At 42.8% G+C, this 15,478-nt stretch overlaps 2 protein-coding genes across 3 annotated transcripts in view; one reads left to right on the plus strand and one right to left on the minus strand.

Annotated features, from left to right (window-relative positions):
- VPS35 (VPS35 retromer complex component) overlaps positions 1-5,247 on the plus strand; it is a 19,631-nt gene extending 14,384 nt beyond the window's left edge. Inside the window, exons 14-17 of one of the 2 annotated variants that reach the window (XM_039352466.1) lie at positions 179-358; positions 1,568-1,807; positions 2,447-2,590; positions 4,199-5,247. In XM_039352466.1, coding sequence (XP_039208400.1) covers positions 179-358; positions 1,568-1,807; positions 2,447-2,590; positions 4,199-4,378 — 744 coding nt within the window. In that variant the 3' untranslated portion in view covers positions 4,379-5,247. The remainder of the gene's footprint in view (positions 1-178; positions 359-1,567; positions 1,808-2,446; positions 2,591-4,198) is intronic. The other variant, XM_039352467.1, reaches the window with a different exon arrangement.
- LOC120312145 (histamine H3 receptor-like) lies at positions 5,102-15,436 on the minus strand. Its single transcript, XM_039352470.1, has 3 exons — positions 10,820-15,436; positions 8,869-9,035; positions 5,102-7,190 (listed from the first exon to the last, which is right to left on the minus strand). The coding sequence occupies exons 1-3, from the start codon at positions 11,079-11,081 to the stop codon at positions 6,309-6,311; spliced, it is 1,311 nt and encodes a 436-aa protein (XP_039208404.1). The 5' UTR covers positions 11,082-15,436; the 3' UTR covers positions 5,102-6,308.
- Positions 15,437-15,478: the final 42 nt, after the last annotated feature.

Here is a 15,478-nt window from a genome sequence, read left to right on the forward strand (position 1 = left end):
CTGTACATTGGGGGAAAAAAGAGATTATTTGTTTTGTGTGTGCTTGCCCCCGTTTCTTTAGGCTGCAGATCTAGGTAGAATTTGATAACAGAGTTTTAAACAGAAGAATGTAAATTTTGTTCTTTCCCGTCTGGGCTGATTTCTTCCTGCTTTGCTCCCTTTCCCCCCCCCCCCCAAGGATGACAAGTGGGAAAAGAAATGCCAGAAGATCTTCACTTTTGCTCACCAGACTATCAGCGCTTTGATTAAAGCCGAGTTGGCGGAACTGCCCCTCCGCCTCTTCCTTCAGGGAGCTTTAGCCGCAGGAGAAATTGGCTTTGAAAACCACGAGACAGTGGCCTATGAATTCATGTCTCAGGTGAAGTCGAGAAGATCTTTTTCCTTTTTTTTTTTTTGAGGCACCTCCCCTCCTTTATTTTTCCTTGGTATCTTTCTGAATGTCGTCGCGAGAATGACAAAAACACAAACATTACAACTGTTTAAGATAAAGGTATTACTAGAATAACTTAAAATCAGTATTCAAGGTACTAAAAAAAAAAACATTTCTGAAAGCAGAGGACATGAGCGACAGTTATAATTTCATAGTGGGTGTATTTCCAGCTTGGAAACTTTTCTGCTACAGTAAAGAAGAGGTTGAACATGTAAGACAAAATCTAGGCTTACGTTTTACTGATTACCCAAGCCCTGCATGTCATTGGCTTGATTGTGGTTTGGCCTGTTGTTGTGAAACTAGCAAGTATGTTTTGTATCCCGTGGTTCACAGTGTATACAGGCAATCCTCGCTTAATCACCACCACTGGGACAAGCAACTCCGTCTCTAAGTGTGCTTGTTAAAACAACGCGTGACCACAATTTGTGATTTTACTGCCCCGCTTCTCCATTAACTCTGCTTGTCAGACGTCAGCTGTGAAGTGAGCAAATGGTGATCACGTGACCATGGGATGCTGCAGTGGTTGTAAGTGCGAGGACTGGTCATAAAAGTTACTTTTGCAGCATCGTCCTAGCTTTCAAACGGATGCTAAACAGGGCAGTTGTTAAGCAATGGCCACCAGTTGAAACCTGTGAATGTGGTTGATAACTAATTTTTCCAGTAACTCCTGGCAAAACAAACCATACCCTAAAGATTTGGTGCCCACATCCCACAAAAAACTGACATGAGTCTCTACAGTGTTTACACAGAGAACCTTTAATTCAGGTGGCGAGGATCAAGCATGACACGGTCTGCGTGCAAGATGTTAGTTATCAGCTCGTGATCTCTGTTTCCTGTTTTATTTGGGGAGGAAGAATTCAAATAGCAAGTAGAAAAATCACCTAGGCCTAATTGTTTCTCAGCGTACTTCTCCCGAGTAGCCCCAGTTGGTTGGGAATGGTGATCTTTAACAGTTCTGTATCTTGTGGAAAGTGCTTAACCTGATCCACTGGTTGCTGAAATACTTGTTTGTTAACTTTCAAAAGAGGAGCTGAGAAAAGCAAATAAGAATATAGTGCATAACGCTTCTCCTTCTCTCTCTCTCTCTCTCTCTCTCTCTCTCCTATTTCCTCTGCCCATATTCCTTCTCTGAATCAGGCATTTTCTCTCTATGAAGATGAAATCAGTGATTCAAAAGCCCAGCTGGCTGCAATCACGCTGATAATTGGGACGTTTGAACGGATGAAGTGCTTTGGCGAGGAGAACCACGAGCCCTTGAGAACTCAGTGCGCGCTGGCAGCTTCAAAATTGCTGAAGAAGCCAGATCAGTGCCGAGCCGTGAGCACCTGCGCCCATCTCTTCTGGTCTGGGCGGAACACAGACAAGAATGGGGAAGAGGTAAGGCCAGCCCAAGACTTGGGAAAGGGTCCTCTATAATGAGCTGTGAGAATAACAGAGACGGCAGGAAGCAGCTGCAGTCCAGACAAGAGATAAGAACTAGTCCACAGAAGGTATTGGGGTGGAGAGAGCATCCCAGGAAGGACCCTCCCTAGTTCTTTGGAAAGTAAATTCAGGGGAGGGGGAAGCGTTTTCAAGACTTGAAACATTCTGCTGCTGTATTCTCACAATAAAGGTAGAATTTGGTTCTTGGTTTTTGATTTCCTGGCCTGGACTATTTTGGAGGGGATGCTGGTCTGGGGAATTCCAGAACTTGAAGTCCACACGTCTTAATGTTAACCAGATTCGGAAAACACTGTATGATGGGATTAATGTCTGGGTTAAGGAGAAATTTAGCCTTGGCATATATTGGCAGGGTTCTGGAAGGAATACAGAGGCAAAATCAACCGGCATCGATGTACAAGAGGTGCACATACAACTGCATTTCCTTTGGAATTTTTGTGAATTCCTTCATCCTTCCTAAACCAGCTAAATGAATAAACGTTAGCCGTGCGATTTGCATCTGTGGAAAATCATTGTATAAATGTGTTGATGTGGGGAATTCTGATCCCTTCTTTTTCCCCCGGTCTTGTTGCTTAGCTCCATGGAGGTAAGAGGGTCATGGAATGCTTGAAAAAGGCGCTGAAGATAGCCAACCAATGCATGGATCCCTCTCTGCAAGTTCAACTCTTCATAGAAATTTTAAACAGATATATCTACTTTTACGAAAAAGAGAACGAGGCGGTAAGGAGCAGCACTTTGTGTTTTGTGCAGATATGTAAAATCTATCCCCCCCCCCCCCGCCCTCCCCAATCACCCTCAATATTTTTACGAGAATCTCTTCAAAGTTTCCATCAGAATAGAAACTTTAATGAGACCAAAAAAAGAAGGGAAGTTCTTCTCCCCCTCCATCCAACAACAGAAGGAGGCAATCTTTTGACTTACATTAAAATTACAGGCAGTCCTCAACTTACAACAGTTCATTTAGTGACCGTTCAAAATGACAACAGCACTGAAAAAAGTGACTTAGGACCGTTCTTCACGCTTACAACCCTGGTAGCATTCCCACGGTCACATGATCAAAATTCAGATGCTTGGCAACTGACTCGTCTTTATGACGGCTGCACTGTCCTGGGGTCGTGCAATCTCTGAGAAGCAGTCAGTGGGGGAGTTACTAACTTAACTGCAGTGATTCACTTAACAAATATGGCATGAAATGTAAAATGGGGCAAAACTCACTTAACAAATTAATTGTTGTCTCAATTAACAACAAAAGTTTTGGGCTTAATTATGGTTGTAAGTTGAGGACTACTTGTAATTAAATATCTAATTATCTCTTACAATGTAAGGGTGCTCGGCAGATGATAAATTCAAATGTGGAGTTTCCTTTAGCACTGTGCCTTCTTTGTCTGAAGCCCAGTTGTTATCAATAGCGCAGCCTTGTCTGACAGAGGTCAGACTACATGTTACACTTAATCTATGGTCCTTTATTTCTCTGCAGTGGCAGGAAGGGACGGTGGCCATCTCATTTCCCAGCAGCTTTTCTATCATGGGAGTGCTCTGAATATGCAGTGCATATGTGAAGTTGAAAAAGGAGAGTTTTTTGGGTTAGCGAATTAGAGATTTGAGATTAAGTGATGGACCCTCATTATGATCTTGAATCTTCATAACCCTCTTGAGGTCTTCTCTCCTCAATTAAATTGCTAAAATCTAATATCAGATTGACCGTTGGATGAATGGGCACTGAAAAATTCTGCGAACCTCTAGATCAGTGGTTCTCAACCTTTTTAATGCCGCGACCCCCAACCGGTTGTAAGTCGAGGACTATTCAACCAGTCGTAAGTCGAGGACTACTCAACTGGTGCAGCACCGTTTGTAGAATGGGACTTTTGGTGGGCTCAGCAGGGCAGAGACAGCCTGGACAATTCCTATTGGCTTTTGAAAGCCAATAGAATTAGACTCTATTCAAGAGAGTCTATTCTATTGGCTTTCAAAAGCCAATAGAATAAAAGGGAGTAGCACAGCTAAGGAAAAGGGGGGAAAAATGGCGGACTGCGTTGTTTGGCGACCCCCATGAAATGGTTGTTCGACCCCAAATGGGGTCCTGACCCACAAGTTGAGAACCACTGCTCTAGTTTCAAGAGTTGCAGTCCTATATTTAGTTGTGATCGTATGATTTGCCTCTTTTTTTCAATTGTCGCTCAGCAACAATTCCCAGCTGTCCCTATCGGTGTGGACAAGAAATGGAGGATGCTGGGAGACGCTGTTCGGCATCAGGCTGGTCTTGCAGCGGACCAGATCATGCAGTGTGTAAACCCCGTCTGTTTGACACCCCTCTCTTTTTAAATATAGGTGACAATTCAGGTGTTGAATCAGCTCATTCAAAAAATCCGGGAAGACCTTCCTAATCTCGAATCGACCGAGGAGACAGAACAGATCAACAAACATTTTCAGAACACACTGGAGCATTTGCGCTTGAGGAGGGAATCCCCCGAATCAGAGGGGCCAATCTATGAAGGACTGGTCATTTAAACAAATGACAACCCCACCCACTCACCCCCGGTCCCGTTCTGTAGGCCCTTGTCCTCTGTCTTTCCATGTACAACACACACACACACACACACACACATACACGGCATTTTGTTCTCATCATTCTTCTTGTATTAGAGATCATAGACTTTTGTGCCTTTGGGGAGTGCCAAGATAGGCTTTCGGTTCACACTTCTTGTGTGAATGTGCAAATGTGTTCCAGGCTGCTTCTTCCAAGCATTTGGGGTTTAAATATTCCTGTCAGAATTCCCAAGATATGGACTAGCAGGCCAATTGAAAATTAGCATGACTGAATCCATTCTTCTAAAATTCCACGTGGTGTGTACCTCTCGCCTCCCTTCCCCGCCTCCCTCGTGTTCTGATTTTTCTCTCTTCTGTCCTCACGTCTTCGCCCCAAAGCCATATAATCTCTAATCCACCTTTCCATTTGCAAGTGTTAACTAAGGTTGTGGACTATTTTTTTTTAAATAGCATTGTTTCATTTTCTTGTCTGCCAGATTCCACTTTCTTCTTTTTTTTCATATTTGTCAAGAGTTCTGTCGGATTTCCCCCCCCCCATTCCCCCCCTCAGAATATCTTCATGCATGTATTTGGAGTTATAAAGCACCGTTCTTTTTAAAAAAAGGAAAGAAATTAAACCAAGAAAGTTATATTTTGCATATGGGGACTCAGTGACATACAGTGAGGGTTCAGTACAGCGCACAGGGCATATTTATCAAGATAATAGTAAGAAGATTCAAAACAAATGGTGGTCTATAGAGTATATAACCTTCAGTACTGTCAAATTAGGGGGAAACACAATCTGTATCCTTAATTTGTGCTAGTATAACAATAAAGTTGCTATTAATGGGTATGGCCTCCACTCTCTCCAGTTGCATTTAATAATAATACTAGCTCTTTTTAAAAGGACACTGCAATTGATGACTGTATTAAGAGTGCTGGCATAGCAACCGTGGCTGATTTCACATGTGTGAAGCTATGCCTTCAATAAGTTACGGCTTGGTGTGTTGACTTGAAATTGCCTGATGAAATCCATCTTACTTTTTGACCCAGCTTTTGCAGCAGGTTTGCTTATGAATAGGGCAGTGCGGTAGCGGTCAAGACACTGGCCTTGTAGGCTGGAAAGTCGGCAGCCCAGGTTCAAGATTCAAGCTCCAGGCAACTGCGCGAGTTCCCATCCTCACCTCAGCTCCTGCCAGCCTAGCAGTTGGAAAGTGTGCAAATGTGAGTCGATAAATAGGTAGCACTTTAGTGGGAAGGTAACAGCGTTCCGTGATGTCATGCTGGCAGACATGTCTTTGGACAGTGCTGACTCAATGGCCTTGAAATGGAGATGAGCTTTGACTTTTAACTTTGCTTATGAGTGGCATTTTGCCAAGTTGGAATAATTCTTTAGAACTATGAGTAATCCTTGGGAAAGCACCTCCGCTCATGAGCAAGGTCCACCCACAAACTAGAACATCTAGTGGGAGATGCTCCATTGCACTGTGTTTTCTGCAATATAAAGTGGACAAGTAATTCTTAGAAGAAAAAAAAATTCACATCAGTACAAAAACCCTTACAGGCAAAAAGAAACTGCCTTTTTTTTAAATGTGCAATTACTTCAAAACAAGTGTACAATGTCCCCTAGTTAAATTGCCTTATCAGAATTACATTATTTCTTAAGAAGGATTTGGTTGGGAATTTACAAAGCGTGCTAAGCTTAGGTACCAGAGAATAAATAAGTCCTCATTTGCATACATAAGCACTGCAAAGTACTGTAAATTCTTGCACTTTCTAAAATCTAGATTGAGCTTTCTCCATTCTCGGAATAGAACATTTGAATTTTTCTTTCATACTTGGAGGACAAGTTCATGCTCAGTGGTTCTATGTCAAACGTATCTAGGCAGAAACATCTCTTCAATGTTCTCTCTCACGTAAAAATATTGGGGTGGATTTTTGCTTTGGCTGGGCAGAGCAATTTATAAAAGGCTTTCCTGAAACTGATGTGGCACAAAGGATATAATACGGGATTAATAGCTGAATTCAACCACAGTAGCCAAAACGATACTTCATAGAGATCATTGTGGATGCATCTCCCATGACAACCAGCTCTGATGATCATTAGAAGGGTGTAGGGTGCCCAACATACCGCAAAGATGCAGACAACAATGGCTAAAGATTTGGCTATTTTCTTATCTCTGGAAAGCCTAAACCGGCTAGCTGCGGTATTGGCCACCTCTGCTTTCCGTGTGGTGCTGGATATGTTCTCTAGAGCTTTGTAGACACCACCCCACGGTGATTTAGTCTGAATGTCTACCTGCCAAGGTGGAAAGTCTTGATTGATGTTAAGCTCTACTGAGTGTGTCTGGAGGTTATGGATGCTGAGCCTCCCCACAGCAGGCTTGCTAGGGGTGAAGCTGTTCACCTTTTCGTTCCTTTTGTCCCTTCTTTTTGTGAAAACTATGGCATGCTCTCGTTTCTTCCTGCAGCAAAAAAGTTCACAGTCCTTTTGGGCTGCTGAGGAGCTCTCACTTCCGACCTGTGTCCGCTTGCGAATGTTGAAATAGATGCTTAAGTTGAAGTAGGTGACACTGATGAATGGTGTGAAGAACTCAATGGTGGAGGCAATCATGAGGAAGTACCAGTTGTAGTGGAACTCGGCGTAACACTTGTTCTCAGGGATGATGCTTTGTTGGGCTATGTACTCCCAGCTGATAATGGCTGGACCATAAAGGAGAAATGCTGCAATCCACACCATTACCATCTTCACCACTGTGGTTTTGGTCATCCCTTTCTGAACTCTGTAGCTCACCTAGAAGAAAAAGTAGATGTCAAGCCCAAGAAATCAGGCAGTTCAAATGAATATATAGGTTTATTGTATACTAATGCTCTCTACAAATATCTGAACTACTAACGGTCAAGACAAATTGGCGGTAGATAAGAGTTAACAGAATTCAAGGTGGACTTAGACTTCTTGTGGGTGCAAAGGGACTTGAGACTTATGATATGTTTGACCCCTCCCTCAGGCTCACCCTGATTAGATCCTATAATAGAGGTAGAAATCTAATTATTATGAAAAGCTTATTTGTCAGATGGAAAACTCAAAGGAACAGCTATTTCCATAGTTGATGGCCATCCACAGGTTTTCACTCTTGGACTTTCACAGTTAAACCTTCTCCTGACCTGGACTATCATGCCAAGTTGTAGATCTGGTTCACATACTATATACCAAGCTATGCTTTGCTTTACCACACTTGTTGAATGGAGCACAATTGCCATTTTTTTCCACCACATGCTACACTAAAACTGATTTACATAGCTCTAGTTCTCCACAATTTAGGAAGTCAAGCCAAGAAATCTACATGTATGGATTTCTTTAGTGCAGTGCTTCTCAACGTTTGTGTGACGGCGACCCCCGTCACACAAATGTTCTGTGCATGCGTGGCGCCGTGCGCATGGGGGCGGGGCCCCAATGCGCAGCACACATGTGCGGTGCCCCATGCGCGACGCGCATGCGCGGCGGCCCGATGCGCGTGCACGGCAACGCCCCCATGCGCGACGCGCGTGCACGGCAGCGCCCCCATGCGCGACGCGCGTGCACGGCAGTGCCCCCATGCGCGACGCGCATGCGCGGTGGCGCCCCCGTATGCGGCGCGCGTGCACGGCGCCGCGAAAAATGGTGGATCGCCACCTTTGGCGACCCCCGAAAAATGGTCGATCGACCCCAAATGGGGTCGCGACCCATAGGTTGAGAACCGCTGCTTTAGTGTGATGTGTGAATACCAACAACGTGGTTTCCTTTTTGACATCTTACTACAGTTTTTGAGGCCATGCTAAGTGTCTTATGCTGACTGTGTTGCATGTATCTATGGAGTTGGAGTTGATTTAAAAAGCCATCATTAAATAGATAACGCTATGACTTCATGTGTGGACAAGTTCAATGTTTCCCTTTAGTGTGATGTTGAGGAAAGTTTTGACTAGTGTAGGGGTGTCCAAGCTTGGCAACTCTTAAGACTTGTGGACTTCAACTTCCAGAATTCCCTAGCCAGCATGGATTGGCCTTCTTGAAATTGGTCTTGGGGTTTCAGAATATTGTTTTATGCTTCAAGAAGGAAAAGACCGTGGTTGCCATGTCATGGGTCACTTATAGGAGAAGAACTGTGTGATGATGTCAGAAAGACAATGAGTAAGAAAATGTTGGGAGAAGGAACAAGTCCCTTCAATCTGCTAAGGATAAAATATAGGTAACTAGTTGTAGCTCATGGTAATGTTTTCTAAAATATCTAGAAGCCATCAGTTAGCTAAGCAAGGCTCCGGGCAAGCATTACAGTTCATAGCAGTTTGACTTATTTAGTTGCAGTTGGTTGGTTGCCCAGATGAATGTGTGGCTTTGTGTCACGTGCCTAGAGTTGAAGCAGGTGGCACTTGAATTCTGAGAAGGCGCCAGGGGCTGGAGATATCAGAAGCCCATGGAAAGCAATGTTTCTTACCGCCCTTGTTACGGAGATGAATCGGTCAAAACTGATCAAGACAATGTTGAATCCAGAGGCTGTGCAGACGAGGTAATCGACCACTAACCAGAGCTTACACAGGCCTTTTCCAAATTTCCATTCATCGGTCAGTATATACGGGATGTAAAGGGGAATACAAAATCCACCTGGGAGCACAGACCAAAGGAAACAAGGTTGGTGAGACAGTCATAAGCTGAGGCCAAATTGTTAACAACAAGCATGGTACGGTCACATATCGGATGAGATTGGGCATTATTTCATAGAAATGAAGAGTTGGAAAGGAATGCAAAGATTATCTCATTCAACTCCCTCCCTCCCTTCCTTCCTTCCTTCCTTCCTTCCTTCCTTCCTTCCTTCCTTCCTTCCTTCCTTCCTTCCTTCCTTCCCCTGCCTCTCTGATTTTAAATGTTAAAAAGAGTGCACTGAAATCTCCCAGTCAAAGGCATGCAATCCAGCTTTTCAAGAGATGCAACTGATATTTTTTTGTCTCAGCTCTCTAATGAGCAAATTCTATCTCTTAAAGTCCTCCTTTCAAATGTAAATAAGTTCAGTTTGCCTAGTTTGGGGACTCTAGGTTTAAATGGATGCCGGAGAGCAGTTGGGAATTGTAGCTGCCCCCTTCTCCACTTTCTTTAGATTCCACATGAAAAGCCACCTTTCATTCCTTAACTGAGAGGAAGAAAAATTAATGCCATTGTATCTCTAAGCTAGGAGTTTTGCCACTATGATATTAACTAAATTCTCATTTGTAGCCCACGAGCAACAATGCCTTTTTCTTTTCTTTGTGCACATGCTATCCCTGTGAAGTAAATTCCTTTTTTTAAAAAAAATGAATATAAACTGAGCCAGAAAGTGATAAAACTCTGCAGTTGCCATGTCAACAGAACTACACATTGTTTTCACTGCCGTTATTCTTTGTATTCCAAAATCTTTGATTTTTGCCTTCTGTGCCACATTTATTCATTTTTACACAGTATTTATATATGTGCTGAGACTTTCCTCTGAAGAACACAAGGCAACTTGCAATGATCTCTCTTCCACAAGGACTTTGTACACAGAACACATTTAACCAAATCACAAACCCAGGGGTTGTATCTACACAGCCTTGTAAAGTTTGGTTTAGTGGGAAGCCTGGTTCATTATTTTGTGGCTTAATGTGCTGTGTAAACCCAGCTCATGTTGGTTGGTTCACAGTTCATTGTATTGTGTGAATCCACAAATGGGTTAATTCAACAATCAGTTTAAACATATTGGATCAACGCGAAGTCTCGTCACAACCAACCTATGCAATGGCTGACTCAAGGCCAGCCCGTCAGCTTTATCATTGCCATTGAGAGTTTGGATCATGTTCTCTTTCATCCTAGTTATGCTAATTTCAAAAACTCATCACAACTTGGGATTTGGTTTGGAGTCCTATGTAAACCCAGCCCAGCCAAACCATTGCACGTTAGTGGCACAGTGGTTAAAATGCAGTATTGCAGGCAAACTGGCCACAGCCTGGAGTTCAGTCCTGACAGGCCTCAAGGTTGACTCAACCTTTTATCCTTCCAAGGTTGGTGAAATGAGGACCCAGACCTCTGGGGGCAATACGCAAATAATGTTTTGACATTGTAAACTACCCAGAGAGTACTGTAAAGTGCCATGGGCCGGTATGTTAAACCTAAATGCTATTGCTAAATGCTGTTGTATTAGTCAACACCATCTGGTTAAGTAAACACCCAAGAAGTGTGAACTCTGTTTATTACTCAGTTCAATCTACCTCATACAATGCTTTCTCTTGGGATACAATGAAGGAAGACTTCTTTCCTTTGCCCTCTCTAAGAGCTTTGAGCTCTTAGAGAGAAACCAACTGTCCAACTTATCCTGGACAACCCCCCTCCAATCTTTTACTTTCCCCTGGCTTGGCTCATTTCCCGGAGGCTTCACTCACCCACTAAAAAATCTGCCAGGGCCAAGTTCAGGAAGAAGAAGTTCCCCTGGGTCCGTAGGCTTTTATCCACCACAAATGCCAAGATGACCAACGCGTTGCCCAGGACAGTGACCAACACTAGGAGTCCCATGAGGATCGCCAGCAGGATAGTGATGGGGGCTGAGAACTGTCCATGGTGCTGAAAGCGATGTTCTGCAGCAGTCATACATCCATTGCCCAGATAGGTGGACAAATTCAGTCCCAGTTGAGTTCCCTCAGACATAGCTGCAGGATGAAGAGACAAAACACATTAGCATTATTGTTGTATTACTTTGAGTATAAATAACAGGCTGGAAAGTCAGAACAACTGGTAGTTGTTATTACGGCAGTTATTCATGCATAGATTCATTCCTTAGCAGGGGATATCAATTGTTGGAGAAAAGGTGAAGCTATAGGCTGCCTGAGCATATAAATCAAGACTGTGTTCCTAGAAGCAGAAGACAGAAAATTAGGAGAAGGGACAAAAGATAGAATAAAAGAGAGCATCAGAAAGAAAAAAACCACAAAAGCAAGGCAGATAATAACCATTGTTTCTCTCAGGAAAGATTTCTGGGGGGAGAGGGAGAAAAAGGGAGACCAAATTACCAATTTGGTGTTCCATTCTTTGGCTGCTCATGTCTTTTTTCAAAGTTTGCTGTCCTTTTCTGTTGTCCCCATAGCTGTACCGCTGCCTTTTGGACACAGATGTTGCAAAGCATGAGAAGCAACTCTCTGGATTCTGTTAAAGCACTGCCAGTTGTATTCCTTTTCTGTTTCAAACAAGTTTGAGTATGAGCTTATGTGGTGTGCGTGGGCATGTGTTAGAGAGGGGAGGGGGAAGGAGGGGAGAAAAGAGTGGCAATGTGAACTGCATAAAAATCACATGCATTTCAAAATAGTTCCTTTCAGACTAATCCATCTGGTTAAATTATCAATAGAGTTGGAGGCTCCTGGCTTCAGATGCATTTTTAATCAGGGACTTAGTTTTGTTCCCCAATTAGATTCAAGTGCACATCTTCATTAAAAAAATGTTCAAATATATCTGGAGATAATATTATTTAGTAGGCTGTTCTATCATTTTAAACTCATCATGATGATGGTATTGTGTATCCAATCGCACTTGGCCAATAAAGAATTCTATTCTATTCTACCCTACCCTACCCTACCCTACCCTACCCCATTCCATTCTCAGGTTGCCCAATTGAGGTTGTATAGTGGTTTGGGTCTCTGTCTGGAAAAAAAAGGAGATGTGAAATGTTGGTGTTAGTATCTTTATTCTGTGACTTTTCTTGCTTGAGTGACACTCAACACCTAAGGTGGTCTTCTACAAAGGGGATGGACTACAGCTTACTTTACCCAAAGCCACTCTTCTGGCTGCGAATAAATGAAGCTGTAGTCTATCTCATCTGAAGGACACCAGATGGAGTGTTAGTTTGATCCCAGTTGTCAAAATGCTCTCAGCCTCTTTGTGCTGTGTGTGTGTGTATATGTGTTTGTAAGGTAGATTGTTAAGTCTTTTATTTATTGTGGAGCGAACTTGCAGACTGAAGAAACTGTGGATTAAAAAAGAAGCTAACTCCTCCCCCTTTCCTTCACATTCATCCTGTGAAGCAATTTAAATCATATAAATCATCAGCAATTTATGTAGCCAATTGGTGAGTGCTTTTTTGAATGGAATAACATCCTGTTGTTTTCTTTCTTTCAGCTTCAATGCTTTATTTATAGTATAACGGTATGCCGACTCATGCGGAATACAAATGATGTCCATCCATCACCTTGCAAAATGCAATGATTTATGTAGCATCTTTTCTAAACTAAGTGATCCTCTGTAGAAGTCTTTCTGGAAGATTCCATCCTACTAGCCATTTAAATATTCCCAAGTTTGTTCTTTGCAAGACAAAGAAGGCCCACAGACCACTAGCTTTGTAAGGAGGTTGGTTTCAGCTTCTTGAAATGATTGTATCCAAGGCTTTACCAACCTGAGAAATAACACACTTTTATTAGTAACGTCTAAATTTAATTAAATGGCTGGAGAAAATCTATCACACTCATTCCCTATCTGCCTTCCTTGGACTACGTATGATAAATTAATCTTTTGCTCCCAAGTGGGTTTATTTACTGCAGTGCTGGCAACTCGGCTGCTCCTGTCATTTCTAGAAAACTGGTTGACTGGAAGGGAGTAAATTTCTTGTGCTTCCCCCACCCCACCCCACCAGTAAAGTGTAAAGCTGAGTGGCAGATGACTGAATTGCAGGCTTTAAAAAAAAAAGACTGCAAACTGATGCCTTGGGAATGAGAAATGTTGGCAAGTGGAATTAATTACAGCCTGGATATTTTACTTGATCAAGTCACCGAGCCCTCTCTGGGAAAAGATCCTGAAAGTTACCCCCAGATAAGCAGAGATTAACACCAAGATTAATACTAGACCAACAATCAAGTAGTAAACAACATTCCAATCAAGGAACTGTCAGCTCAGGCAAATAACCGGTAAACAACAGCCCAATCAAAGCACCACCAAGGACACACCAAGAAACACTAACAGGGCAAGCCACATGTATATAACAAGAGAGCAAGCCTCACTGCCTTCTAGCCTTGATGATGCTACCTAGTTGGGTAAAGAAACGTCTGCAAGAAAATAACCCAGCTCAGAGAGCACCAAGGATCCCATATATTACCTTATAAATATTCTCTTTTGTTAGTCACTATATTGTTTGTCCTGCTAGAGGGCCCATTTAATGCAGCCATTGACAGTAATATTATTAGATGGTTTGAGATAAACCTTTCCAGCCTTGTCCTGTGTGTTAAGAATTCTCCTTAGCTTGAAAAGGTTATTAAGGATTGTTGGTTCAAACCATGCAACCTTCATCTGCAGAACAAGCATTGGCATTGAAGGCCGCTAATCTCAGTGTCTATAACAGGGGTCTTCAAACTTGGCCCTTTTATGACTTGTGGACTTCAACTCCTAGAATTCCTCCACCAGCGTGCCTGGCTGAGGAATTGTGGGAGTTGAAATCCACAAGGGCCAAGTTTGAAAACCCCCTGGTCTATAAAGAGAGGTCTGACCATTTTGTAGAGTAAGGGAAGTATGTGCCTATTTTATGTCCATATTGACTTCTGAAGTTTTTTGAGTAACCACGGTAGGAGATGGGATGCTACGTTTGTTGATCTCCTTCCCTGATTCGTAGAGGCATTAAATTCTCTGTTGCCCCAGACGGCAGAGCCAGAACCAGTGGATGGAAATGGAAGGGAGACAGATTTGGGAGAACCTACTAGAAGAAGCATGTCCACCATGAGATGAAAGCAAAAGTTCATCAAACAGAAGTTAAGCAGAGCGTGCCAGCCACCTTTCAGAAGATGAAAGCAACAGACATTATTAGCAGAGAGTTGGCTACGCGAGTTGACCTTCCTTGTGCTTATGATGTACGTGAAACCTGTGGACTGTTCTAACAGGAACTAAAAAAGCCTGGTATGAACTCAACGGATATCATGCAGCTTCTGGAAATGTCAAATGTGACCTCTGGAGCCCACCTCAAAGGTGTCAACACTTCTCATTGTTTAATGGGACAGAAACAGAGAAGGATGACATGGGGAGTTAGTTTTCACATCATCCATTGTCTTTAATTAATCTGACACTCACTAAAACATACATAAATGAATAATTTTTAGTTCCATTGAAATGCTAAGTGAGATTGTGTGCCGTTTCCAGCTTTGCTGATCCACAGAAATGCCAGTATTGACTTCTTGGGGGGATTGTCTTGAAAGACATTCTTTGTTGCATTAGCAAGTGGAGTTACAGAAACCTACCGATTCCGAGCAGAGAATATTCTCTTTACAATAGCCTATTTAAAGGCAAACAAAAGCAGGAACAAAGACAAGTTAAAGCTGCTGGAAACTCACATCCTTCCGCTTGTTCTTCGAGCAGGTTGACTCCCATATAAATCCATTCTAGCTAACTTGGAGCCAAAATAAAACCATGTCTCCAACTGAGGGTAGGCTCAGAGGAGAGAACAATGCAAGCCCTGAACTTTTAAGCAAAGTTCTAAAGAACTTCAACATTATCTGGATTAGTTTGTCAACGGAGACTTCTATTCTGTTTTCTTGGAGGCTACATGGGAAAAAAGGCGACATGCAAAACAATTCCTACGTTTGAGTGGAAAATCCATTACTTGGTTTGGTTTTTATCTGGCCTTTAACTCTGCTGTATTTGTGACTAGGCAAAGTTTTTGCACACAAACTGTGTGGATTCTTCACTAGAACCTGAAATAAACTTCTTCAACTTCTAAAAGAAATCTTAGTTTTTCCAGTTGGTGGGAATCTCTATTTCTATCAAACAGGCACCCAGTGATCATTGCACTTTTTTTCTTTTAAAGATGCTGTGAAGGGGTGGAGTCAGGGCGATTGAATGGAGCTTGAGCGTTGACTGGCTGGATGCCCTTCCTGATGCCTATGTGGAGTTCACAGCAGATATGTTCTCTTAGCGCCCAGAGAGAGAAATATCTGCCACTACCTAGGATTGAACTCACAGCTTTCTGATTGTGAGGCGAAAGCTCCACCTCTATACTACCATGTCAATCCCAGTGATCATTGCAATAAATGTGATTCTCTCCCCCCCCCCGCATATTGTGCTCCTTACTTTGGCAA

The sequence above is a fragment of the Crotalus tigris genome, unplaced genomic scaffold (assembly GCF_016545835.1).
Source record: "Crotalus tigris isolate CLP2741 ecotype Arizona unplaced genomic scaffold, ASM1654583v1 scf7180000018432.44079421565:4894166, whole genome shotgun sequence".
Classification (NCBI taxonomy): Eukaryota; Metazoa; Chordata; class Lepidosauria; order Squamata; family Viperidae; genus Crotalus; species Crotalus tigris.

Coding starts and splice junctions, on each gene's coding strand:
- LOC120312145 (XM_039352470.1), bottom strand. CDS start 11,081: ATGTCTGAGGGAACTCAACTGGGACTGAATTTGTCCACCTATCTGGGC. Junction 9,036..10,819: donor CCTGGCAGATTTTTTAGTGG/GTGAGTGAAGCC, acceptor CTGTGCTCCCAG/GTGGATTTTGTATTCCCCTT. Junction 7,191..8,868: donor TCATCTCCGTAACAAGGGCG/GTAAGAAACATT, acceptor TTTTTCTTCTAG/GTGAGCTACAGAGTTCAGAA.